Raw genomic sequence first — 25,970 nt, 5'->3', positions numbered from 1 at the left:
TTGATTAATTTATATTTTAAAGTAGGCTTCACGTCCAACTTGGCCCTTAAACTCACAAACTGTAAGATCAAGAGTTGCATGTACTACTTACGGAGCCACCCAGGTGCCCCCATCAGCAGTCTTTAAGAGATGCTATGACACTTCATAGATTAACTATACTATCTTTGTGAATGTTATTCAGTTGAATGAAGAGCCTGTAATTTTTCACACATAATAGGAGATATAATCAGGCCAGGATCTACAGCTCTGGGGAACAAGGTTTTTTCCATTTTGGTGGTCTGTTATGTTAACATATAGTTTCTGTCTCATGGTTTAATTTAGTGCTTCAGCTTCTCATATTATTATGGTCCAGCCAGTGGGAATAGGTAAAAGGAAAAGCAGGAGTAGAGGCCACACCTATTCTTTTTGAGGATATCATTAATATAACTCATTGCTGCTCACATCTTATTTGCCAGGACTTACTCACATGGCCATACTTAACCACAAGTGAGGCTTGCGAAAGGTAGTCTTTAGTTTGCCAGGCAGGTACTTGGCTAAGAAAAAGAGATTCTAGTTAATAAAGGAAGAGCACAAAGAATACTGAGGGACAAACAGCAGTCTCTGCCATATATGCTATGCCCATTGTTTCTACCCAAAGACTACAAAATAGTTTACTTTGTTTAGTTTACAATATACGTAGATTTCTACCACCTATACTTTTTAGCTTAATTTTTTGACTCTTAAATAGTTTACGACTTTGCTGAGTCTAATCTGATATTCCTTTTTCATGTTACCTGTTTACAGTTTTTAATGTGTCTTCAGTATAAAGCCATTCTACATAAAATGGCAATTATATAGAGGCTAGGAGGCAAAATGGAGATAATATATGTTTTTGTCATTTACATAGAATCAAAGCAGTATTTTATGATGGCTAGTTGGAGAAATGTCTGGCCCAGGGTATCTTCTGCTTTGCCCTTGGAATTCTCAAAAATATCCATAGTCCTGCAGTGCACGTCATCTACTACTTTTTTTTTTTTTTTTTTTTTTTTTTTTAATGATAGTCACAGAGAGATAGAGAGAGAGGCAGAGACACAGGCAGAGGGAGAAGCAGGCTCCATGCACCGGGAGCCCGATGTGGGATTCGATCCTGGGTCTCCAGGATCACGCCCTGGGCCAAAGGCAGGCGCCAAACCGCTGCGCCACCCAGGGATCCCCACGTCATCTACTACTATAAATACTTTGAGCACTTCTCTTTAGAGAAACAAAAGAAGTTTATTACAAGTATACACTTAACAGTTTGTTAATTATAGGCACACCTTGGAGATAGTGTAAGTTTTGTTCCAGACCACTGCAATAAAGAGAGTATCATGATGATAAAGTTAGTTGTGAATTTTTTGGTTTTCCAGTGCGTATAAAAGATTTACAGTATACTGTTGTCTGTCAAATGTGCAATAGCGTTATGCCTAAGAAACAAGTACCTTAAAGTAAAAACACTATTTTGTTTAAAAGAAAAATGCTAACCATTATCTGATCTTTCAGCAGTTGTAATCTTTTTGCTGGTGGAAGTTCTTGCCTTGATGTTGATGGCTTCTGACAGATCAGGGTTGGGTTGCTGAAGGTTGTTGGGGTGGCAATGGCAGTTCTTAAAATAGTACAATAAAGTGTGCTGTATTAGTTGACTCTTCATCCTTTTATGAATGATTTCTGTGCAGCAGCAATCTGGTAGCATTTTACCCACAGTAGAACTTCTTTCAACTTTCAAAATTAGAGTCACCGGCAGCCCGGGTGGCTTAGCGGTTTAGCGCCACCTTCAGGCCAGGGTGTGATCCTGGAGACCCAGGATCGAGTTCCACCTCAGGCTCCCTGCGTGAAAGCCTGCTTCTGCTTTTCTCTGTGTCTCTGCCTCTCTCTCTGTCTCTCCTGAACAAATAAATAAAATCTAAAAAAAAAAAAGAAAAATTAGAGTCAGTCCTCTCAAACCCTGCTGCTGCTTTATCAACTAACTTTATGTAATATTCTAAATCCTTTGTTGTCATTTTTAACAGTCTTCACAGCATCTTCATTACTTGTACGCTCCATCCCAAGAAACCACTTTCTTTGTTCATCCATAAGAAGCAAATCCTCATCTGTTCAAGGTTTATCATGAGATTTCAACAATTCAGTCATATCTTCAGGCTTCACTACTAATCCTAGTTATTTTGCTATTTTCACCATACCTGCAGTTATTTCCTCCACTGAAGTCTGAACCACTCAAAGTCATCTGTGAGGGTTGGAATCCTCCTCTCCTTCCAAGCTACTTGTTAATGTTTATAGTTTGACTTCTTCCATGAATCATGAATGTTCTTAATGGCATCTAGAATGGTGAATCTTTTCCAGAAGGTTTTCAGTTTACTTTGCCCAGATCCATCAGAAGAATCATTCTCAATGGCACCTTTGACCTTATCAGATATATTTCGTAAATAATGAGATTTGAAAGTCAAAATTATTCATTTCATCCACGGGCTGCAGAATGGATGTTTTGTTATCAGGCATGAAAATCTCATCATTCTCATTGTACATCTCCATCAGAGCTCTTGAGTGATCAGGTGCATTGTCAGCACTAATGTTTTGAAAAGTCTTTTTTTCTAACCAGTGGGTCTTAACAGTGAACATAAAATATTCAGTAAACCCCAGATGTGCTGTCATCAGGCCTTGTTGTTCCATTTATAGAGCATAGGCATAATAGATTTAGTACAATTCTTAAGGGCCCTAGGATTTTGGAATGGTTATTGAGCACTGGCTTCAACTTAAAGTCACCAGCTGTGTTAGCCCCTAAAAAGAGAATTAGTCTGTCCTTCAAAGCTTTGAAGCCAGACATTGACTTCTGCTCTCTAGCTGTGAAACACTTAGATGACATTCTCTTCTAATATAAAGCTGTTTCATCTACATTGAAAAGCTGTTGTTAAGTATAGCCGCCTTCATTAATGATCTTTGTTAGATCTACTGGACAACCTCCTGCAGCTTCTACATCAACACTTGCTTCTCTTAGCACTTTTATGTTACAGAGTTAGGTTTTTTCCTTAAACCTCTTAAACCAATCTCTGTAGCTTCAAACTATTCTTCTGCAGCATCCTCACTTCTCTAAGGCTTCATAGAATTTAAGAGTTAGGGCCTTGTTTGCATTCAGCTTTGGCTTAAGGGAGTAGTATGACTGATCTTTTATCCAGACCACAAACACTTCTCTATATCAGCAATAAGTTTGTTTTGCTTTCCTGTCATTAATGTTTTCACTGGAGTAACACTTTTAATTTCCTTTAAGAACTTTTCCTCTTGGGATGCCTGGATGGCTCAATAGTTGAACGTCTGCCTTCAGCTCAGGTCCTGATCCCAGGATCCAACATCTGGGAGCCTGCTTCTTCTCCCTCTGCCTGTGTCTTTGCCTCTTTCTCTTTGTGTCTCTCATGAATAAATAAATAAATAAAATATTTTTTAAAAAAAGAACTTTTCCTCTGCATTTACCACTTGGCTAAGTTTTTGGTGCAAGAGGCCTAGCTTTTGCCTTGTCTTGGCTCTTGACATGCCTTCTTAGGTTGTATCATTTCCAGCTTTTGATTTAAAGTGTAAGACATGCAACTCTTCCATTTACTCTAACACTTAGAAGCCATTGTAGGATTATTAATTGGCTTACTATCAATATTATTGTGTCTTAGAGAACAAAGAAGCCCTAGGAGAGGGATAGATGGAAATAGCTGGTTGGTGGAGCAGTCAGGATGAATATAACATTTATTGATTACATTTGCCATCTTCTATGATATGGTTAATAGCATCTACAAGGAATTAACAGCAGTAACAGCAAAGATCACTGAATACATACCACTGTGACAAATATAGTAATAATGAGAAAGTTTGAAATACTGAGAGAATTATGAAAAAGAGACACAGAGACACTTAGTGAGCAAATGCTGTTGGAAGAATAGTGCTGGTAGACTTGCTTGATGCAGGGTTGCCATAATCCTTCAATTTGTAAAATATAGCAAACAAAACAAGTATAACAAAACAAGCCTATATTAAAACAGACACAGTTTAGTTTTCAGAGATAATAGTTATATGAGGATATCTTCATTTTAATGCCTCTTTTTATTACTCTTTATTAGTCTTAATGTTGACCTCAAACATCAGAACAGTAACTGGTAACTTAAGTTTTACTATTTCTCCTACAGTTTGCTAGTACCTTACTTAAATCAGAAGGTTCCCTTCTTATCAAGGATGTTCTGGCCCAAGTTTAATATGCCTTTTTTTTAAAAAAAAAAATTGGGGGCATAGTATAATTAATTAATTGTGAAACTGAAAGTGAAAGTTATTCTTAAAACCACCACCTACTTTTTGTCCTCAGAGATAACTGTAAGCAATTTAATTTATAGGTATTAATCCTAATGCAGTGTATGCATTTACATACTACCTTTATGTGTAAATACATCCTTTAAAAAAAAATAAATGGATCTTTATGTATGTAGTTTCTCCCTTTTTGATTTAATGCATTCTGTGCATCTTTGCTCTTTTAAGAGATCAACTTCTCTCTATTTACTTATTTAAAAGATTTATTTATTTATTTATTTACTTATTTACTTACTTACTTACTTATTATGAGAGACACAGAGAGAGGCAGAGACATAGGCAGAGGGAGAAGTAGGCTCACTGCAGGGGGCCCGATGAGGGACTGGATTCCAGGACCCCAGAATTAGGCCCTGAGCTAAAGGCAGATGTTCAACCACTGAGCCACCCCAGTTTCCCTTTATTTGTTTTCTAAAAAATTTAATTATTTTAGAGAGAAAAAGCATGGATGAGAGAGGGGCAGAGGGAACCAGGGAAGCAGATGCCCTGCTGAGCAGGGACCTGGACATGGGGCTCAATCCCAGGACCCCTAAGAGCATGACCTGATCTAAAATCAGAATTAGTTGCTTAACTGAGCCACCCAGGAACCCTCCACTTCTCTTTTTTTTTTTTAAAGCTTTTTTAATATTCTGAGGCATTATTATCAGCTATTAGTTATTAAAATACATACTCCTACTGATGTTTTTGCTTATTTCCAATTATTCTTTACCAAAACAGTACTGTAATGAATATTTGTTACGTGTATTTGTGTTGTTTTTTTTTCTTTTTTTTGTATTTGTGTTTTTAAAATTTATTTATTTATAAAGTAGGCTCTTTGTCCAGCGTGGGACTTGAACTCATATAATCCTGAGACCAAGAATCACATGCTCCACTGACTAAGCCAGGCACCCCCACATACATGTATTTTTATAAGATGGATTCTTAGAAGTGAAATTATAAGATCAAAAGTATCTTTTTTTTTTTTAAAAATAAAAATTCTGCCCAATTGCATACCTTAAAATTTATAACCCTAGCCACACTGTGGAAGAGTTTCTGTCATTTTGCATATCTGCCAACACTTTTAATTTTTTTAACCCTTTTAATATTTTAATCCATTGGATAATAAAATAGTGTCACACTACTGTAACTTGCATTTTCTTATTAGTAATCAAACTGGGGTCTGTTTCCTTTCTCTTTTTAAAATTTTAGTAACCTTGGGGTGCCTGGGTGGCTCCATTGATTAAGCATTTGCCTTCACGGGTCATGATCTTGGGGTCCTGGGATCAGGTCTTGTATCAGACTCTATTCAGTGGGGAGTCTACTTCTGCTCTCCTTCTGTCTCAAATTCTTTAAAGTAAGGTAAATTAAATAAAAAAATCTTTTAAAAAAAACAAAAATTTTAGTAACCTTTAAAAAGATTTCTGATTATTTTTCATGGCTATATATGCTAGTTCTTTCTGAGGGATTATTTTTGATTTTGGGGAGAGAGAGAGAGAGAGTGAGCACATGTGTGGGGCAGGGCAGAGGGAGGGATGAGAGAGAATATGAGACAGGCTCCATGCTCAGTATGAACTCGAGGTCATGACCTGAGCTGAAATTAGTAGTCAGAGGCTTAAGGGACTGTGACACCCAGGCGCCCCCTCTCTTAGGCATTAAATACTTTTTTGAAAACTGGTCTTGCTTCTGTTGACATCTTTCTTCCTATGGGTTTTTTCTGAGATCTTTGGTGATTCTTTGTTTAGCCCTTTTTGTACTTGTGACTCCTTGGTTTTCTGATTATTCACTGTAACTTTCCTTTAGTAACTATATGAGTTATGATAGACTATGTTTATAGAGGGTTTTCCTGGATTTGAATATTTTCGTACCTTCTGAGGTCAGATAGCTCCCTAGGGTTCAGTACCCTCAGCTCCTCATCTCATTCTGGTGCCAGTGCTTTGCCTGTCCAACTCAGTACACACAGAGGAGGAGGCATACCTGACCAAAGTAGCTGCTCCATCAGCCTGATCCTTTGATAATCCTCTTGATGGTTCCTCTTGGCCTCCTTTTCCTTGTATCCCTTGACTATTCTGAGCAAGAATTTCCAAAGATGTGTATTTCTCATTTCTATATCAGTCTTAGCAGATTTGGTCCTTGGTTCCATCTGTGTTCTCTCATTAAAAGATTACTATGTAGGCAGTCTCTCTGATTTCCCAGAACTGTTGTTGATCAGAATATTTATTTATTTATTTATTTATTTATTTATTTATTTATTTGATTTTATTTGTGGGACGCCTAATCAGGGGCACCTGGGTGGCTCAGTGGTTGAGCATCTGCCTTTGGTTCAGGTCCTATTCCTGGGGGGCCTGAGATGAGTCCTGCATTGGGCTCCCTGCAGAGAGCCTGCTTCTCCCTCTGCCTGTCTCTGCCTATGTCTTTGCCTCTCTCTGTGTGTCTCTTATGAATATAAATAAAATCTTTAAAAAATATTAAAAATAAAGACTTTGCTTATTTGAGAGAGAGGGAGAGAGGCCATGAGTGGGGGGGGGGGCAGAAGGAGAGGGAGAAGCAGATTCCCCACAAAGTGAGGAGCCCATTGTGTGGCTTGATCCCAGGACTCCTGGATTATGACCTGAGCCAAAGGCAGATGCTTAACTGACTGAGCCACCCAGGTGCCCTTGATTAGACTTTTTAAAAATATGTATAATTTCTGACATCTTGTGGTCTTTTGAATGAGAGGAATGAAAAGAACTGCATTCTCATTCTACTCTTGCTGTATGTTTTTTAAAAGATTTTATTTATTGTAGAGAGAGAGAGCATGAGTAGGGGCAAGGACAAAAGGACAGGGAGAGAATCTCAAGGAGACTTTCTATTGAGTGTGGAGCCTACTATGGGGCTATATCCCATGACCCTGATATCATGACCTGAGCCGAAATCAAGAGTCAGATGCTAACTGAGCCACCCAGTGCCTTGAGCAGGTTACATTTCTTAGTGAGATCATGGTAGGTTGACGGGATCCCTGGGTGGCGCAGCAGTTTGGCGCATGCCTTTGGCCCGGGGCGTGATCCTGGAGACCCGGGATCAAGTCCCATGTCGGGCTCCCAGTGCGTGGAGCCTGCTTCTCCCTCTGCCTGTGTCTCTGCCTCTCTCTCTCTGTGTGACTATCATAAATTAAAAAAAAAAAAAAAAAGAAAGATCATGGTAGGTTGACGTGTGTGTGTATGTATATATGTGTATATGTATATATATATATATATATATATATATATATATATATATATATGGACACATACATTTCCTCAGGTGAAATTATCATCAATACCATCAGTATTTTTTTTTAATTTTTTAAATTTATTTATGATAGTCACACACAGAGAGAGAGAGAGAGGCAGAGACATAGGCAGAGGGAGAAGCGGGCTCCATGCACCGGGAGCTCGACATGGGATTCGATTCTGGGTCTCCAGGATCGTGCCCTGGGCCAAAGGCAGGTGCTAAACCGCTGCGCCACCCAGGGATCCCAATACCATCAGTATTTACTATCAGGAGTCCTATTAAGGAATTTATCTTATCATCCTTTACTATAAGCTAAGGGACTTAAATCTGCTCTTGGAATTAAAAGTGTTTTAAATAGTGTTAAAATACACTACATAAAATTTTAATCATTTTAATCGTTTTAAGTTTAGACTTCAGAAGTGTGAAGTATTGTGAATATATTTACAGTATCCTTGCATTGTTAAGTGCAACTGATCTCCAGAACTTTTTCATCTTGCTAAGCTGAAACTCTGTGCCCATTAAACAGCTCCCCATTTTCCCATCCCCTCAGCCCTTGGTATCCACTGTTCTCCTTTCTGTCTCTGTGAATCTGACCATTCTAGCTACCTCACATAAATGGAATCATACTGTGTTTTACCTTTTTGTGACTGGCTTATCTTTGGATAATGCCCTCAGTTTTTTGTCCCATGTTATTGCATGTGTTAACTTCCATTTTTAAAGGTCAAATAGTATTTCATTGTATGTATATACCACAGTTTTTCTTTACATTTATCCATCAATGAGTCCTTGAGTTGCTTCCAAGGATTTAGCTATTCTGATTAATGCCTCTATGAACGTGGATATACACCATATCTTTTTAAGACTCTACTTCAATTCTTTAGGATATATACTAGAGGTAGAATTGCTGAGTCATACTATTAATTCTCTTTTTAATTTTCTTAAGGAACTGCTATACTGTTTTCTACCATAGCTGTACCATTTTACATTCCTACCATCTGCAAAAGCATTCCAGTTTTTCACATCCTTGCCATCATTTTTGTGTTTTTTTACAGGAGTCATCCTAATAGGTGTTGGTATTTTTTAAAACAGATGTTTGCCAAGGGTCTTGGGTCTGTAGAATAGGAAAACTGTGATCCTTGTGAATTATGATTATAGAATTGGCAGTTTTTGATCTTTTTATTTAGTGGTTCTCAACCTGAGGCTGGTTTGCCCTCTATGGGCCATTTGGCATTGTCTAGAGGTTTTCTTGGCTGTTGTTGCAACTCATAAGAGTGTTCTTGGCATGTTGTGGGTCGACTTCAGGAGTGCTACTAAATTTCTATAATGCATAGGACCATCCTCCTACAACCGAATAATAGTAGTACTGAGGTTGAGAAACCCTGCTGTCATTTAAAACATGTTATAATTTTATGTTATTTTCTTACTGCAGAAACTCAAAATTTCAGTGGTTTGCTTTGGAGAATGCAGATGATGACTCAAGCCGTTAGTTCACAGGTCTGGAAATGTGGCTAGGAAATTTTTTTAGGAGAATGATTTGGAGTTTTCATAGCCCTCAATTTTAGGGAAGGAAATATCAAACATTAAAAATTTTTTTGACTTAACTGAAAACTTGCAGGAAGTATACAAAGAATTCTTGTATAGTCTTTCTTTAGCTTCCCCACCTGTTAACATTTTGGCACATTTGTTTTATCAATCTGTGTATATGCATTTTTTTCTGAATATATGATATTAAGTGGCATCATTGTTCCCGTTTACTCCTTTAATTCTTCAGTGTGTAATTCCTAAAAACAAGAACATTCTCATACTTAACCAGAATCTGTTCATAAAAATCAGGAAAATAATGTCGGTACAGTTCTTTTTTCTCATGCACACATTCCATTCAATTCTGTCCAGTTTTCTAAATAACATTTGTGGGCCGCCCAGTGGCTCAGTGGTTTAGCACCACCTTCAGCCCAAGGTGTGATCCTGGAGACCCAGGATCAAGTCCCACGTCAGGCTCCCTGCATGCAGCCTGCTTCTCCCTCTGCCTATGTCTGTTCCTCTCTCTCTCTCTCTCTGTGTGTGTGTGTGTGTGTGTGTGTCTTTCATGAATACTTAAAATTTAAAATCTTAAAAAAAAAAAACGTTTATTATAGGTCTAGGATTTAACCCTGGTTAATTGTTGCATTTTATTGCCATTTATCTTTGGTTTTCTTTTCCTCAGTCTTCTTTACCTTCACTGACTCTGACATTTTAAGAATACTGGTCAGTTCCTTTTTTAGAAGGTTACTCAGTGTATTTACCTAATGTTTTGTCATGATCAGATTCTAGCTATGCATTTTGAATGGTGTAATACATTGAATTGAAGTGGTGGAGTGTTTCTCTTACTGTATTTTATCAGTAGGCAAATAATGTTAATTTGTTCTATTACTATTGATGTTAATTTTTTTACTTGATTAGGATAGTGTCTGTTAGTTTTTTTTTTTTTTTTTTAGTTTTTTTTTAGGTATAAAGTATTTTGTGGGCATATTTTGAGACTGACGATCCCGTTTCATGTTAAACTTTGACCCACTTATTTTTAATAAACATTTATTAACACATCTTGCCTGAATCAGTATCATTACAGTGATTTCCCAAGTGCTGATTTTCAAATTAATTTTTCTCTTCGATTTATTCGTTGGTTTATATTATAGGTAGAGGTTTTTCTTCTAGTTCATTTATTTAGTCTTTTTTTTAAAATTAGAGTAGTATATATTCATAATTTCTGCTTTATTAATGACTTATAATTTGTTACCATCATTCATTTTGATATTCAGAATGATCCAGATTTGGCAGCCCATTCATGCTTTTTTGTGTCTTTTTGACATGTTTTTATCATTCTTTGAGCATTTCCTTCTTTCTGGTATAATAAAGTGTTATTTTCCATCTGTTATTTTTCCCAACCTAGCTTTGGAATCTGTCTTTTCTCTAGAGAGTCCTGATTCCATGTGTGAAAAGTATTTAGAATCTAAGATTTGGGCACTGTATAAGCTTATTGCTATTGGTATGCAATTGCATCTAGACCTTTTCACAAAACAGCTAGGTAACATGTATATATATGTTTGCATATAGTCCAGCATATATAAGCACAGAGATATATTGCTTTATCTATTAAATATTAAAAACCAGAAGTTCTTATCAATATATCTAATTTATTAGATCCACCACCACAGGATTTTTTTTAGCCTTTACCTTTTTATGTTTGTAATTCTGTTTTCTGACATTGAGAAATCTGGATTTCTGTTAACCTCAATATATTTATTTATTTGCTCAAACCTCTGATTGTGATCAATCTCCCAATCATGTAACTATCTTCTCAGTTTTTCCATCAACCCCGACTGCATGGCCTCCCTTATCCTTTTTTATTTTTTTTTTGGCCTCCCTTATCCTGTTACGTGTTGATCAGATCCCAAGTCTGGCCAACACATAGTTAATTCTGTCCTCAGCAGACATACTGGGAACATGCTGTCTGAGCTTCTAGCCCTTCTGAATATGACCCATGAGTTTTCCAGCCTTTCTTACCCCTCCCTCTACCCATCCCTCACAACCCCCATTTCGAAGGGGAAAGAACCACAGTCAGTTTTTGATGGGCTTTATAGCAAAGTATATTTGCTTTGTTTTATTTTAGCCAATAATCACTATTATATCATAATATGTACATGAATTTGAAAAATCTAAACATAGAGAATATGGCTGTTAGTTTTCATTGCTTTCTACCATTATTTTAGTTCAAGCTTTTGAACAGGTATATAAGTTCACCATTTACCCTATACAGTATAAGTTAACATTACTGATTGTTTTGGGTTTTGCAAAAGAATGTAGGATTCTGTGTTCTTGGGGCTTTGTACCACATTTCTGGTAGTTTATTTTTACCTTGGCTTTATTCAGTGCTATGCTTTTCATAGCTCAGTAAACAATCATAGTACAATTATATAGCTAAGTCCCCGCTCTCCCCTTTTAGTTTACTGCTGGGTCTTCAGGATATTTACTTATAGTAGGTCTATAGAGTCTTATTTTGATTCAGGGAATTACAGTAGGTTTGCTAGCTTTTTGCAGTCTGTTTAACAGCAGTCTGTTTCTCTGACACGAACAATTTAGACTCTGTTGTTTGCAGTAACAGGTTTCATTTTAAGATGTGTAAGTGTAGGAGTTTGATTTTCAGACTCCAGTGACTTATGATGGTAACTTTTCAGAGAAACTGTCAAGCCTGTAAAATAAGGTATATCCTTTTTAGGTTGAGGATGTAAATATAAAACTACGTAATTGTACATGGTGTGTGTGTGTGTGTGTGTTTAAAGTGATACTTTATTTTTTAAAGAGCAGTTTTAGAATTACAACAAAATTGGGAGGAAGATAAAGAGATTTCCCATATATTTCTGTCCCTTCATGTGCATATCTCTTTCTCATTATCAACATCACTCACCAGAGCAGTATCTTTGTTACTTAGAACAAACCACATTGATACATTATAATCACCTAAAGTGCATAGTTTACCTTGGGTTTCATTCTTGGTGTTGTGCAATTTGTGGGTTTGGACAAATGTATAATGGAATGTATTTATCATTATCATATTATACAGAGTATTTTTACTGTCCTGCCAATCCTCTGTGCTCTGCCTATTCTTTCCCTCAACCCACCCCTGGCAACCACTGATTTTTTTTTTTTTTTTTAAGATTTTATTTATTTATTTATTCATGAGAGAGAGAGAGAGAGAGAGAGAGAGAGAGGCACAGACACAGGCAGATGGAGAAGCAGCCTCCATGCAGGGAGCCTGATGTGGAACTCGATCCCATGACCCCAGGATCACGCCCTGGGCTGAAGGCAGACGCCTAACCACTGATCTTATTATTCTCTTCATAGTTTGGCCTTTTCCAGATGTTATATAAATTGGAATCATACAGCATGTAGTCTTTTCAGACTGGCTTCTTTCCCTTAGTAATAGGAGTTTAAAGTTCCTCCATGTCTTTTGTGGCATGAATGCTCATTTTCTTTTAGTGCTAAATAATATTCCATTGTCTGTATGTATTACAGTTTGTCCATTCACCCACTGAAGGACATCTTAGTTGCTTCCAAGTTTTGACAGTTTTGAATAAAGCTGCTATAAACATCTGTGTGCAGGTTTTTGTGTGGGTATAAGTTTTCAACTCCTTTTGGTAAATACTAAGGAGCATGATTACTGGATTATATGGTAAAAGTATGTTTAGTTTGTAAGAAACTGCCAAACTGTCTTCCTAAGTGGTTTTGTAGTATTTTACATTCCACCAACAGTGAATAAGTGTTTCTCCACATCCATAATAACATTCAATGTTGTCAGTGTTCTGGATTCTGGCCAGTTCTAATAGATATTATAACTTATTTTTGTTGTAATTTGCATTTCCCTGATGACATAATTTTAAGCATCTTTTTATATGCTTATTTGCTATGTTTGTGTCTTACATGGTGAGGTGTCTATTTAGGTCTCTGACTCATATTTTAGTTTGATGGCTTATTTTCTAATAGTTGAATTTTTAAAGTTCTTCCTGTATTTTGGATAACAATCCTTTATCAGATAAGTCTACTTGCAGATACTCTCTCCCAGTCTTGTTTTTTCATCCTCTTGACCGTGTCTTCCACAGAACAGTTAATATTAAGTTTGGTGAAGTCAGCTTATTTGTTCTTTTATTGATGGATCATGCATTTGGTTTACATGTAAAGTCATTGCCAAACAGTCATCTAGATTCTGCTATGTTATCTTCTAGGCATTTTCTAGTTTTGTATTTCACATTTACTAAGTTGGGTAGTATGAGTCCTTCATCTTTTTCTTCTTTAGTATTATGTTGGCTATTCTGTGTCTTCTCTGTCTCTGTATGTTTAGAATCAGTTTGTGAGCATCTTCAAAATTTTGATTGGGTTTGCACTGAATCTATTGATTACATTGGAAGAGCTGACATTTTGGTAATAATGAATCTTCCTATTCATGAACATGGGAAATCTCTCTATTTAGTTATTTGATTTCTTTCACCAGAGGTCTGTAGTTTTCCTTATGTAGATTTTGTAGATATTTTGTTAGTTTTATACCTAAGTTTTCATATTTTTGGGTTCTAATGTAAGTGGTATTAGATTTTTAATTTCAAATCCCATGTGTTTATTGCTGATATATGGGAAAGTAATTTACTTTTGTTTATTAAACTTGTGTCCTACAATCTTGCCCTAATTATAAATTGGTTCCAATAATATTTTTGTTGATTCTTTCAGATTTTCTGCACAATAATACCTATGGTATGATAATCATAGTCCCCATTCTTTTGTACATATACATATATTATTTTAAGTCTCATTACTTTAGAAAGTTAGTATGACGATTTTAATACTTGTATGAAATTGCAGTTGAAAACGTGAAGTACAGAATTACATAATAATAGAATATAAGTCTATACAGAATCTTGTCATAATTCTAGAGAGTTTTGTTTTCTAAGATTTTATTTGTTTTAGAGAACACAAAAAAGTGCAGGTGAGGGGAGGGGAGAGGGGCAGAGGGAGAGAAGGAGAACCTCAAGTAGACCACCCCCCCCTCCCCAGGGAGCAGGGAGCCCCACACAGGACTCCGTGTCATGACCCTAAAGACCCTAAGGTCATGTCCTGAGCTGAAACCAAGAGTCTTATGTTCAACCTACTGAACCACCAGGTGTCCCTATTTTTTGTTTTGTTTTTAAATGTATTTTGGCCTAAATGGTATAGTTTTACTTTAAGTTTAGAGAAATAAATCACTTTCCTTGAATGTCATGATAATTCAGAGTCTAGATCCAAAAAATAGCTTGGGCCATCTTCATTATTTTAGTATATTCTTGTACAGATTAGAAAAGAAAATGGAAAAAAAAAATAAAAATAAAAATAAAAAAAAAGAAAAGAAAATGGGATAATGGTATTTGATTCATGTTTAGTTTTATCCAGGATTCAATTCTTAAACTAAATGGTTTTGATGCCTCTGAGCCAACAAGACACATACTTTTTTTTAAAACTTCATATATTTGGTTCATCTTTGTTGTTTTGTTTGTTTATAGAAACTGAAAATTAAAATGGAAGTATAGAAATTCAGTTCAAATAATAAATGACTTTTTAGTCCAAATTGCAATTCTGCCACCTAGTGTATGCATATGGATTTTTAAAGAAACAATATACCCCCTCTTTTTAGAACTGTTTGAGAATAATTCTTTCTTTCATCCTTAGCTTACAAACTTAATATGCTGTCAATAAAACCTATAAAAAGGGCATCCATCTTTATTAACCTTTTTAAGGAATTAGATCTTTAGTATCTTAAAGCTTATAAGTTGTTTATAAATTCATTGTATAAAAATTTGCTAAGTGTTTGCCAGTGATATTCACAGAATTCAGTTATGTAATGAATAATTTTACTTCCTTAGAGTCGAGGTGGAAAAAAGTTTCTTGCTGTACTGAAAGAAATCTTGGACAGGGATCCTTTGTCTCAACTTTGTGAGAATGAAATGGATCTTATATGGACTTTGAGACAAGATTGCAGAGAGAATTTTCCACAGTCACTGCCAAAATTACTGCTGTCGATCAAGTGGAATAAGCTTGAGGATGTTGCTCAGGTAACAAAAGATAATTTTTGTATTTTGTGATTCATTTTGGGAGTATATATTACTTTGTTGATTTCATGTAAAATGGAACCTATATCTCCATAGGTTGGATAATTTTCTATAGGAGAAATTTTCAGGTTTTAAATTTTACATATAAATTCTACATTAAATGATAGACTAGACAGTTTAAGATTTTATTTTATTTTATTTTATTTTTTTTTTCAGTTTAAGATTTTAAAATCCCAGATACTAGATAGGTTTTTTTGTATCTTTCAATAAGAACGATTAAAACATGGTTTGTGGTGTAATTATCTATAATCCCTGCCTGCATGTAGTAGGTTCTGGATTTTTTTCTAACAGTTTTATCAATGAGCCCCAAAGTTTTAATCTTAAAATTACTTTAATCTTTGCAATGACTGTTATAAAATCAATAGGTATTGTTTGAAAATTACCTCTGTTTCTAGAAGCTAATACTTTAGAGCATAAACCTTTTCAATCAGTTTTAACATTCATTTTAGTTGGGCAGTGTTGATGAATGTTTGCCTTTAGGTAGAATAAAGAAAAGGAAAAAAAATATTCTAAAAAAAAAACCGCCAAATTTTAACTCCTTGGCATAGTTTTCAGAGTCCTATCAAGAAGCACTGGCATTTATTAAATCCAGTTGGTTATCAGTGTTCTACAGAAAGGTCCTTGATGTGCTTTTTAAATCAGAACAAATACATTTGGCATTTTAAAATAACTAAATTTGTTCACCTTGTTTGAATTTAGCGGATAGTTTAAAGTTTCCTGGTCTTGATATCCCTGGGTGGTTGGGTTGAACGTCTGCCTTCACCTCAGGGCATGATCCTGGGTCCTGGGATGGAGTCCCACATCACATCAGGCTCCCCCACAGGGAGCCTCCTTCTCCCTCTGTCTGTGTCTGTGTCTGTGTCTGTGCCTCTCATGAATAAATAAATAAAATCTTAAAAAAAAATGTTTTCTGGTCTTAGTAAATCTACAATGACGTTTTAAAAATTTATTTAAATTTTAATTCCAATATAGTTAGCATACAGTGTTATATATAAGTGTGAAATCTGTAAGACTTTTAAAAAAATTCAAGGAATGCATATTTATTTATATATTTATATACATTTAAATTTTATTTTATTATTTTCTGTCAGCTTAGGACTTCTTTTGAGTTTATTTCTATTTTTTAACAGTTTTTTGAATCGTGTTACATAATTATAATGTGCCTCATTTAGACTGTTTTTGCAATTAGCCATATGAACATTACTTACTCTGAAAAGGAACTATTTCTGTATAGGTTTTAGCAGCCACTTATTTCCCTAAATTCAAGGTTAGTCTTTTATGAACTCCCATAATGGTAGAATATAAGCATTTTTTAGTTGGCATGTTTGCCTGCTTCTAGTGGATAATGTCCAGTTCTAACTGCTTATCCAAGAAATGCATCATATTATTATTTTGTATGGAATTGGAAGAAATTTCTTGCTGTACTTTTAAAAGATATCTAAAAGAGAGGTTATGTTAGGTGTCAGAAGATGGAATGAAGGGTACCTAGGTGGCTCAGTTTGTTAAGCCACTGACTTTTGGTTTTGGCTCAGGTGATCTCATGAGTTATAAGATCTAGCTGGGCTTCAGACTTTATGCCAAGCAGCCATTCGGCTTGAGGACTCTCCCTCTGACCTCTCCCACTAGCACGTATGCATATGCACGTTCTCTCACTCTCTGAAATCTTAAAAAAAAAAAAAAAAAAAAAAAAGTATGGGCTAATTTTCCATTTCCATTTTTAAAGATTTATTTATTTTAGAGAAAGAGAGAGTGTGTGAGCAAGTAATTGGAGGGATCTGGGTGGGGGGGAGAGAATCCTTAAGCAGACTCTCCACTAAGGGCAGAGCCCCATGTGGGGCTTGATACCAGGACCCAGGGATCATGACCTGAGCCAAAATCAAGAGTCAGCACTTAATCAGCTGAGTCACCCAGGCACCCCTCATATTTATTTATTTGAACTCTGGGGACAGAAAACTTTTACATTTAGGAATTTAACACACTTATCTCATTTCCAGGAGATAACTTTTAAGCGTTATTTTCAGATATAAATAAACATTCTCCATTTTGATAGAAGAAAGCCAGTCCTAATCCTCTTTTTTTTTTTTTAGTGTCTAGAGAAGAAATGTTGATGGAATAAAAAGTAATGTGTTTTGCTTTCCCACCTCTGTCCCATTGCTAGTTACAGTGAATGGGTACAAAAGATTGAATATAAACTATATTTTTAATAAATTGACTCTACCTTAAGAAGTGGAGAGCCAGAAGTCTGTTACAAGATTTGTATTCTGATTCTAGAGGCCTAAGCCATGGGTAAAAATTCTATAGAAGAGTAGCTTTTCCCTCTCACCACCACCCCAGGGGGAAAAAGAAGAGAAGAGTAGCCCTTCCACAGTAATCCACAGGAAAATACTCTGTTGGCATAATGTGAAAGGGGTTTCAATAGTCTTTGCAGAAGGCATGGGTTGGTTAACACTGCTTTCACGGTTTATATGGCTGAGTCAAATTTCCCTGTTCACTTCCATAGCTTTTCCCAAACTAAAGTAGCGAGTTTTGATATTTTATTTAGTTTTACATTTATTTATTTATTTATTTATTTATTTATTTATTTATTTATTTATTTATTTAATTTTTTTGGAGATAGTTTTACATTTATTTATTAATTTTATATTAATGCTTTAATAATTGTAAGTGAAATTTTTTTTTTAAATTGTAAGTAAACTTAATAGAGGTAGCTTTTTTCCAATAATAGGGGAGGTTTTAACTCACAGCATAGTTAAACTTTCTAGTATTACTGAATGTTATCTACTCTTTTCAGTATTGTTTTTGTGTAACAATGTATTCCGTATTCCATGTGCTAACTAGAAATTGGGAAATGGTCCACCCCCCCACCCCCTCATTCTTCTACCCATAATGGGGATTGCTCACCCATTAGGATCTTGGTCAAAGTGGGGAGGGAGTCCCATCTGTGATAAAAAAAAGTGGTATGAGGTAGGTGTTTCCTATCTTTAGACCAGTATTTGTTAACTTTTTTTCATTACTACACTTGTTAGGAGCCGCTGCACCCGCCCCCCACCCCCATCTTATTTATTTATTTATTTATTTATTTATTTATTTATTTATTTATTTAAGAGAGAGAGAATGAACTCTGGAGCATGAACAGGAGGTAGGGGCAGAGAAAGAGAGAGAAGCAGACTCCCCAACTGAGCAGGGAGCCTGGTACGATACTGGGTTCTATGATATGGGGTGTTGTCCCAGGACGCTGGGATCAGGACCTGAGCCACAGGCAGATGCTTAAGCGACTCAGCCACCCAGGCATCTCTGTTAGGAGCCATTTCAGACTTTTTTCTCTAATAGCCCCATTGCCATGATATTTCTATACCATAGGTAAGTATGTGTCTTTTTATGTACTACACATATATGTGCTATATACATAAAACGAGCAAGTATAAAGCCTATTTTTATTTATGCAAGTTTAAGAATAATTAAGATCTTAAGGTAAAAGTTAAAAAACTAACATTTTAGTATATTTAAATAACTTATGTAATTATCTAAATTGTAATACCAAATTTCATATGATGTTAGCAGTTTATGTATATTTATGTAAATGTGTAGTAATAGCAATATAATCAAATTTTAAAAAGTTATTCAAAAGTATTCTGCAAATGTAAAGTAATGGAAAAATGAATTTCTTTAAAAGTATCTTTAGTGAGGTTAAAATTGCTTCATATAGACCTACTTTTTAACTTAGCTTCTAGATATTCATTCAAGTATTATTGGCATTTGACATAATTAATGAGAGGGGTTGAAAAATTAGAATTAAAATAATATAACTTATTTTTATTTAGTTCTTAAACCCGAAGTCCACATAACTTAATGACAACAAGGCAGCTAGGCAGTAAATACTCTCTGGCTACTTCTTGCAGTATGACTGTGAAAATGGCAGTCAGTTGAGAGAAGTCCTTCAGTCATTACCATCTGTTTGCCATATTTTTGTGTTTTGATGTTGCATACATTTTGTGTGTCGTCTTTAGATTCAAGGTGCTACTTATGTGATACCCAATATCACATATATGTTATGTGATAATACTTATCAGATGTTAAGGAATATGATTTTATCAGGTAGGGTTGAACTTAGCCACAAATCATAATTATAAAAAAAATTTTTTTTTTGCTCTCTTGCAAAACCACTTTTCTTCTCATTTAACTATCCCCGATAAGAATATGTACTATAAACATAACTAACCTTGAGGAGGCAGTGACTTTTTTTTGCCTGGAGCAACGTTGAGAGATGAGTCTCACAGTGCTCTGATGGGAGACAGGTAAGAATTCTTTCTAGGTATTTGGGTTCTCTGGAGCTAAGGTTTCAAAAGATGTGACCATGTCTGCTAGAATCCACCCTCTACCTGCAGTCCCACCTCATCCCCATGGAGGGATTCTTTTTTATTCTGTCTAGATCATTTCTATGTGACATTTATAAATAGTAGACTGGCTATATTTACTTTGTTTATAGAAAATAAACTTTTTCCTTTTTAAAGATTTTATTTATTTAAAAAAGAGAGAGAGAGAGCACAGTGAGAAGGAGCACAGGGAGAGGTTAAAGCAGGCTCCCCTCTGAGCAGGGAGCTGGATGCGAGGTGCAATCCCAGGACCCTGGGATCACGACCTGAGCTGAAGGCAGATGCCCAACTGACTGAGCCACCTGGGGCCCCTAAACTATTTCTTTTTAGTCATTTATTGTGATTTAAAGGTTTTAAACATAATATGGTCAGTAAAAAAAAATTATGTTAAGTGATGGATATTCTTAAAAATATTGAGAACTAAAAGTAAGGTCCCCCTTAAATAATTTTATGTTGAGTTATTAATGAACTCTTTTTATATGTAAATTAGCTATCATTAGCTTGAGTGTTACAGCTTATATTTATACTTTGAATTTTACCTTTAAATATTTCTTGATCATTTCTCTTTCTTCCTTTAAAAAATTATTAAATGGTAATGATTGTAGAATCATTATATTCAGTGTATCATTCTATTCCCAGGTAAGTACTTCATAGCTTTTTAAACTTGCTTATCTATAGAATATTTCAACAAAGACAGTCTTTATTAGTCCATGTTAATAGGAGTAGATTTTTGAGGCCTCAGTAATTGTACATATGCTTTTCTTTTGACCCATCTTTTGCCACGAAAAAATAGATTATTTTTCTCCTCTATAATTTCTGAACCAGTTTTAATTTTTCAACAGCTTCAGGCACTACTTCAGATTTGGCCTAAACTGCCCCCCCGGGAGGCCTTAGAGCTTCTAGATTTCAACTATCCAGATCAGTACGTGCGAGAATATGCTGTGGGCTGCCTGCGACAGATGAGGTATTCTGCAGGTGGCTTTCTTGGGGAAAAGGAATAACGCTTTCTTGGGGCAAAGGAATAATGTGGGGGTAGATAGAGAAGGTGATATCTGCTTGAATGTTGATAAGAAAGGAAAGAGCTAGGAATTATTCAGAGTTAAAAGCCTTTTCCCCCCCTTTCTCCCTATATTCCTCCCTCCACCTTTCTCTCTTTTTCCTTCCTCTTTCACGTTTACTCTCTATTTTAAAACAAAACCCAGGGGCAGCCCAGGTGGCTCAGCAGTTTAGCGCCACCTTTGGCCCAGGGTGTGATTCTGGAGACCCGGGATCGAGTCCCGCGTCAGGCTCCCTGCATGGAGCCTGCTTCTCCCTCTGCCTGTGTCTCTTATCTCTCATTCTGTCTGTGTCTCTCATGAATAAATAAATAAAATCTTAAAAAAAAAAACCAAAAAACAAAAACAAAACCCAGAGACACACAACCAAGATCCCCCTTGGCTTCCATGATTCATTAGAATTCACAGAACTCACATATATTCATACTTTTGGCTATGACTTATTATAGCAAAAGGAGACCATGTAGAATTGGTAAAGGAAAAAGATTAATGGAGCAAAGACTGGAGAAAACCATGCAGGAGCTTCTAAGAGTTCTTTACCAGTGGAATCACAGTGAATATGCTTAATTCCCTCAGCAACAAGTTGTAACATGTCTGAAATGTTGTCTACTGGGGACGATCCTCAGAGATTTGGTGGCTAGAGTTTTTATTGGGTGCTAGTTACAGAATCACCCTCTGCTTAACAGAAAAGCAAAATTCTAGACTCCCAGAAAGAAGATGGATGTTGAGCATAAACCATGCTGTTTGTGAGAACAATTTACCCATGCAAAGCCATTCTTACCTGTTAGGTGGTGAGAAGCCTTCTGAAATCCTTGTTTCCAGATGCAGGCTAAAAGACCAGTGTTGTAAACAAGCTTTTTTTAAGGGATAACATTCAGGCCTGCTGTTACGTTAACTCTTTTCTGTCTATCACTCAGAATTAAGAAATGTTAATATTTTGTCATTTTTTAATACTTTTAAGCAAATAGCATTATAGCAAAAGCTGAAGTCCTCATAGTTTTTTTTTTTTTTTACCTAATCCTGATTGCTTTCACTTCCCAAAGACAATCATTATCATGCATTTGACCATGTATTCTTTTATACCACATTTTTCTGTTTATACTACATTTTATAACTATAAAAATATGGAGATGGCAGCCCGGGTGGCTCAGCGGTTTAGCGCCGCCGTCAGCCCAGGGCCTGATCCTGAGACCCAGGATTGAGTCCCACGTCGGGCTCCCTGCATGGAGCCTGTTTCTCCCTCTGTCTGTGTCTCTGCCTCTCTCTCTCTCTCTGTTTCTCATTAATAACTAAATAAAATTTTTTAAGAAAAAATAGAGTAACACTGTACATTTCAAAATTACACTGATATGTCTTACCATATGTATTATTTTAAATCTTTTTAAAAATTCAGCATAGGTTTTTGAGGTCATTCTCTCTAATTACATATAAATATAGTTCATTCCCTTCACTACTCTGAAATATTCTTTCATAGGGATATATCTTATTTACTCCATATTGAGGAATATTTTGTTTTCTCCAGACTTCCCTGTTGTAAACAGTGCTACAGTGAACATGCTTGTAGAGTTCCCTTTGGCCAGTACATGTGTGAAAATCTATGAACTTTATTTGAAGAAATGTCATTATTGAGACCGTCTCAGAGAATCGGCATTTTCAGATTTATCTATTTCTAGTGTCAAGAATGAAGATTATACTGTATGGTTATTTGAAAAAGAGAAGTTCTCAGAAAATTATGGATACTGTTAATCCTTTTTCTTCTTTTTAAAAGTCATATATATTTCAGGTCATGTGATGTCCAAAGGAAATTACACAAATTCTTCTATAGTTGTTTTTTTAGGGGAGTGAAGTTTGAAGTATAAGGAAAGAGCAAGCCTCCTTCTGTTTCTATACTTCCTTTCTATCTTTTACACCATTTCTAAGTTTTATAAAGGGCATAGATTTTACAATAAACTTTAGATTGTTGACCACTTTTTAAAAATGAGGCTCCTAGTTGCATTGGAGACCTGAGGGGAAGGGGCTACCCGGCCCCCTTTTGGCCAAGTGTTTTTTTTTTTTAGGGTATAGATCCCCAGGAACAGATTGCTGTGCTCTCCATGTTCGATATGGCTAATTCTGATTGACTTTCCTATGATAAATTTTCTACTTCTGAGTATTTTTTTAATATAGTGCCCTGGGTTTCAGTCCCAGATCTGCATTAGATTTTTTTAACCATTTATTGCCCAAGACTATAGTTAGCAAGTAGGGGACTTGGGATTCCTATCTTACCTGACCATTGGAATTGCCTTTGATGAGAATGTGTTTACATGTGAATGGTTTGGAGATAGGCAGAAAACAGAGAACCACTAACCTTAATTAATTCAGCTCATTTAATTACAATATTATGTTGTATTAATTCAGGGAATCAGTTCCCACTTACACATATACTCATTTCATTATCCTTTAAATAGTTTAAAGTTAATTTTTTTTTTAAAAGAGAAAGATTCTTTTTTTTTTTAATTTTTATTTATTTATGATAGTCACACAGAGAGAGAGAGAGAGGCAGAGACACAGGCAGAGGGAGAAGCAGGCTCCATGCACCGGGAGCCCGACGTGGGATTCGATCCCGGGTCTTCAGGATCGCGCCCTGGGCCAAAGGCAGGCGCTAAACTGCTGCACCACCCAGGGATCCCTAAAGTTAATATTTTAATGTTCACTGACTATCTGGGAAAAGGAATTACCTAACCCTAATGATACAGGAAAATAAATTGTTAAATTACTAATGGAATTTTTTTTTGGGGGGGGAATTTTTATTTAAAAAAAAACTGGTTGAGAATATAACTTTTCCAACATGATGAGTAATCACTATTAAGGTACCTGATTTTATAGAAGCTCTGGGCTGATTGTCAATGCAATCATTAATCGTATCAACCTAGGTAATTTAATTGAAATGCCCTATAAACCTGTTCTTTACTTCTTTCCTTTCCATTCCCCCTCCTGCCCACAGGAAATTTTGAGCTTTTTTTGTGTTATTTTAACAGTGGAATAGTGAATGCAAGCATGCCATAAGCCTGACCCAAAAGGACCACTGTGTTTCAGTAAGTTAGTATTTGATAGCTTGATAGGAAGGGATCTTTTTTTGGCACTGGTTGTTGAGTGACTTATCTGTCTTTTGTTTCTTTTAGTGATGAAGAACTCTCTCAGTATCTTTTACAACTGGTGCAAGTTTTAAAATATGAGCCTTTTCTTGATTGTGCCCTGTCTAGATTCCTCTTAGAAAGAGCGCTTGCTAATCGGAGGATAGGGCAGTTTCTATTTTGGCACCTTAGGTAAGTCTTTTTTATTTTTTAATTTGCGTCTACTTCGTGTTTTTGTAAATATAAATCAGAATAACATACAACATTTAGTCTATCCGTCCACTGCTGTAGTTGTTTCTGAGCCATATATAACATTTACACGCTTTTTGGTGTCTTCTGTTTCTTCATACTCAACTCTTAATTTTCAGGATTTGGCAAAGTAATTCAGGTAAGTGTTCCACCAAGCCTCCTTGATATTTTAACTGAAACTAATAATGTATTGCTATTTTCTAGTCAGGTTTACTTATTGTGTACTTATAACATATTTGGGCTAAAATCAGATCTACGGACTCCTTTTGGAAAGGCTTTGGTATTAATATCATTGCTATTAATAGGTAGAGGTTTTAAAGTTTTTGTATAACAGCAGCAACATTTTCAACTGCTTTGTTAGGTCATTTTCAGAAATATAGGAGTCTTATTTCAGCGAGTTTATATTGGGGTAAAATCAGGAAAGATAACTAAAATCCTTCTGTTTCTGGGGAAATTGTTGAATCCTCATTTCTGACTCTGTACTCACACATTTTTGTCGTTTTCATCTGGACTTCAGAGTATTAAAATCAGTGATCGTCAGAAAAATAGGACTTTCCTCCATTTTAGGTAAAATTCTTAAGAAAAATAAGCTCTTTTTTTGATGTTAATTCTGGGGGTTACATTTCTGAATCTTGACTTCCTATTATTCATAGAGGTTTTTCCTTTCTTTTTTTTAATTAGTCATCTTTTCATACAGTTCAATCTTCCTATTTTTAAGCCCCCCAAGGAATAACAAAACATGGTGTTCCTTCCTTTTTCAAACATGTATGACATTCTTTAGGTGAAAAAAAAAATTGTATAATTGAGGGTTTAGTCAGTTGTATGATATGAGTCAGATCTTTGTGTTTTATTTTATTGTCTTTTAATTGGCAGTATTGCCATTTCAACTGCGAAAACCAAATAAGATGTGAAAATTTTGGGTGTTTTGAATAAAAAACATAACTAATTACAAAATCACACATGGTTTTGAACTATGGTGTTTAAAGACTTGGGGAGTTGACCATCCCACTAATAGTTGTGAACAAGATCATGTTTCTTCTGTTTTTTGATCAGTATTAAAAGTTTATTTGATAATAGAATATGAAGTTGGTATTTTTATTTGGTGATCTGAAGTGTTTTATAAACAACCCATCTTAATATTATTAACTTATTTGTAGGTCAGAAGTGCATATCCCTGCTGTCTCAGTACAGTTTGGTGTCATCCTTGAAGCATACTGCCGGGGAAGCGTAGGGCACATGAAAGTGCTTTCCAAGCAGGTATCAAGTTTTTTTAATCTTCATGTTCAGTTTGCCACATTGTATTTGATAAATTGTATCATATGGTGTTTCCCATGTTACATTATTTCATAGAGGTTTCAGTAACTAAACCTAATTAATACATTTTTAAATTAAAATTTAAGTCAAGAAGTGAAGGGTCTACAAACTTGGAACATTGAGTGCTCCCCCCAAAATTACTGATTCCTCATAGTATCTGTATTAATAAACATGCCTTACATTTTAATAGGAAATACTTATTTAGACATGCTTAACAATGGGTTTGATGGTGATGGTGACAAAGGTCATGAAATTTTTAGACCCTGTTTTTTCATATCTCTGAGTTACTCTGTCCAGTTAGTATAGTATTTATGATTCATATATTCTGCATATGTTTTAGTTTGAGATATTTTGACACCTAAGTCCATTGTTGTTGTAGGATCTAGAATTCAGAATCCTCAAGCTGCTTTTTCAAACCATATATATATATATATATATATGTATAGGCCTGCAGTCCCTTATCTTCTTTCCAGGTCTTGCAGGTGATGAGATATTAGTGATATTGATAGGTCAGATATCAAATGCTTATATGCAAGGAAACATACTGAGTGTCTTAAGTATATTACTTTACTCTCCTAATACTGCACCACAGTAGTTGCCAATACTGTCTGGATTTGACAAGGA

At 35.6% G+C, this 25,970-nt stretch overlaps 1 protein-coding gene across 3 annotated transcripts in view; it reads left to right on the top strand.

The window, feature by feature from the left end:
- PIK3CB (phosphatidylinositol-4,5-bisphosphate 3-kinase catalytic subunit beta) overlaps positions 1 to 25,970 on the top strand; it is a 205,757-nt gene that overhangs the window by 132,107 nt on the left and 47,680 nt on the right. For all 3 annotated transcript variants that reach the window (XM_041734141.1, XM_041734139.1, XM_041734140.1), the window contains 4 exons: positions 14,997 to 15,185; positions 20,458 to 20,579; positions 23,832 to 23,975; positions 25,190 to 25,289. In XM_041734141.1, the coding sequence (XP_041590075.1) occupies positions 14,997 to 15,185; positions 20,458 to 20,579; positions 23,832 to 23,975; positions 25,190 to 25,289 (555 nt within the window). The remainder of the gene's footprint in view (positions 1 to 14,996; positions 15,186 to 20,457; positions 20,580 to 23,831; positions 23,976 to 25,189; positions 25,290 to 25,970) is intronic.

The sequence above is a fragment of the Vulpes lagopus genome, chromosome 19 (genome assembly GCF_018345385.1).
Source record: "Vulpes lagopus strain Blue_001 chromosome 19, ASM1834538v1, whole genome shotgun sequence".
Classification (NCBI taxonomy): domain Eukaryota; kingdom Metazoa; phylum Chordata; class Mammalia; order Carnivora; family Canidae; genus Vulpes; species Vulpes lagopus.
This window is presented reverse-complemented; position numbering and strand designations above follow the sequence as displayed.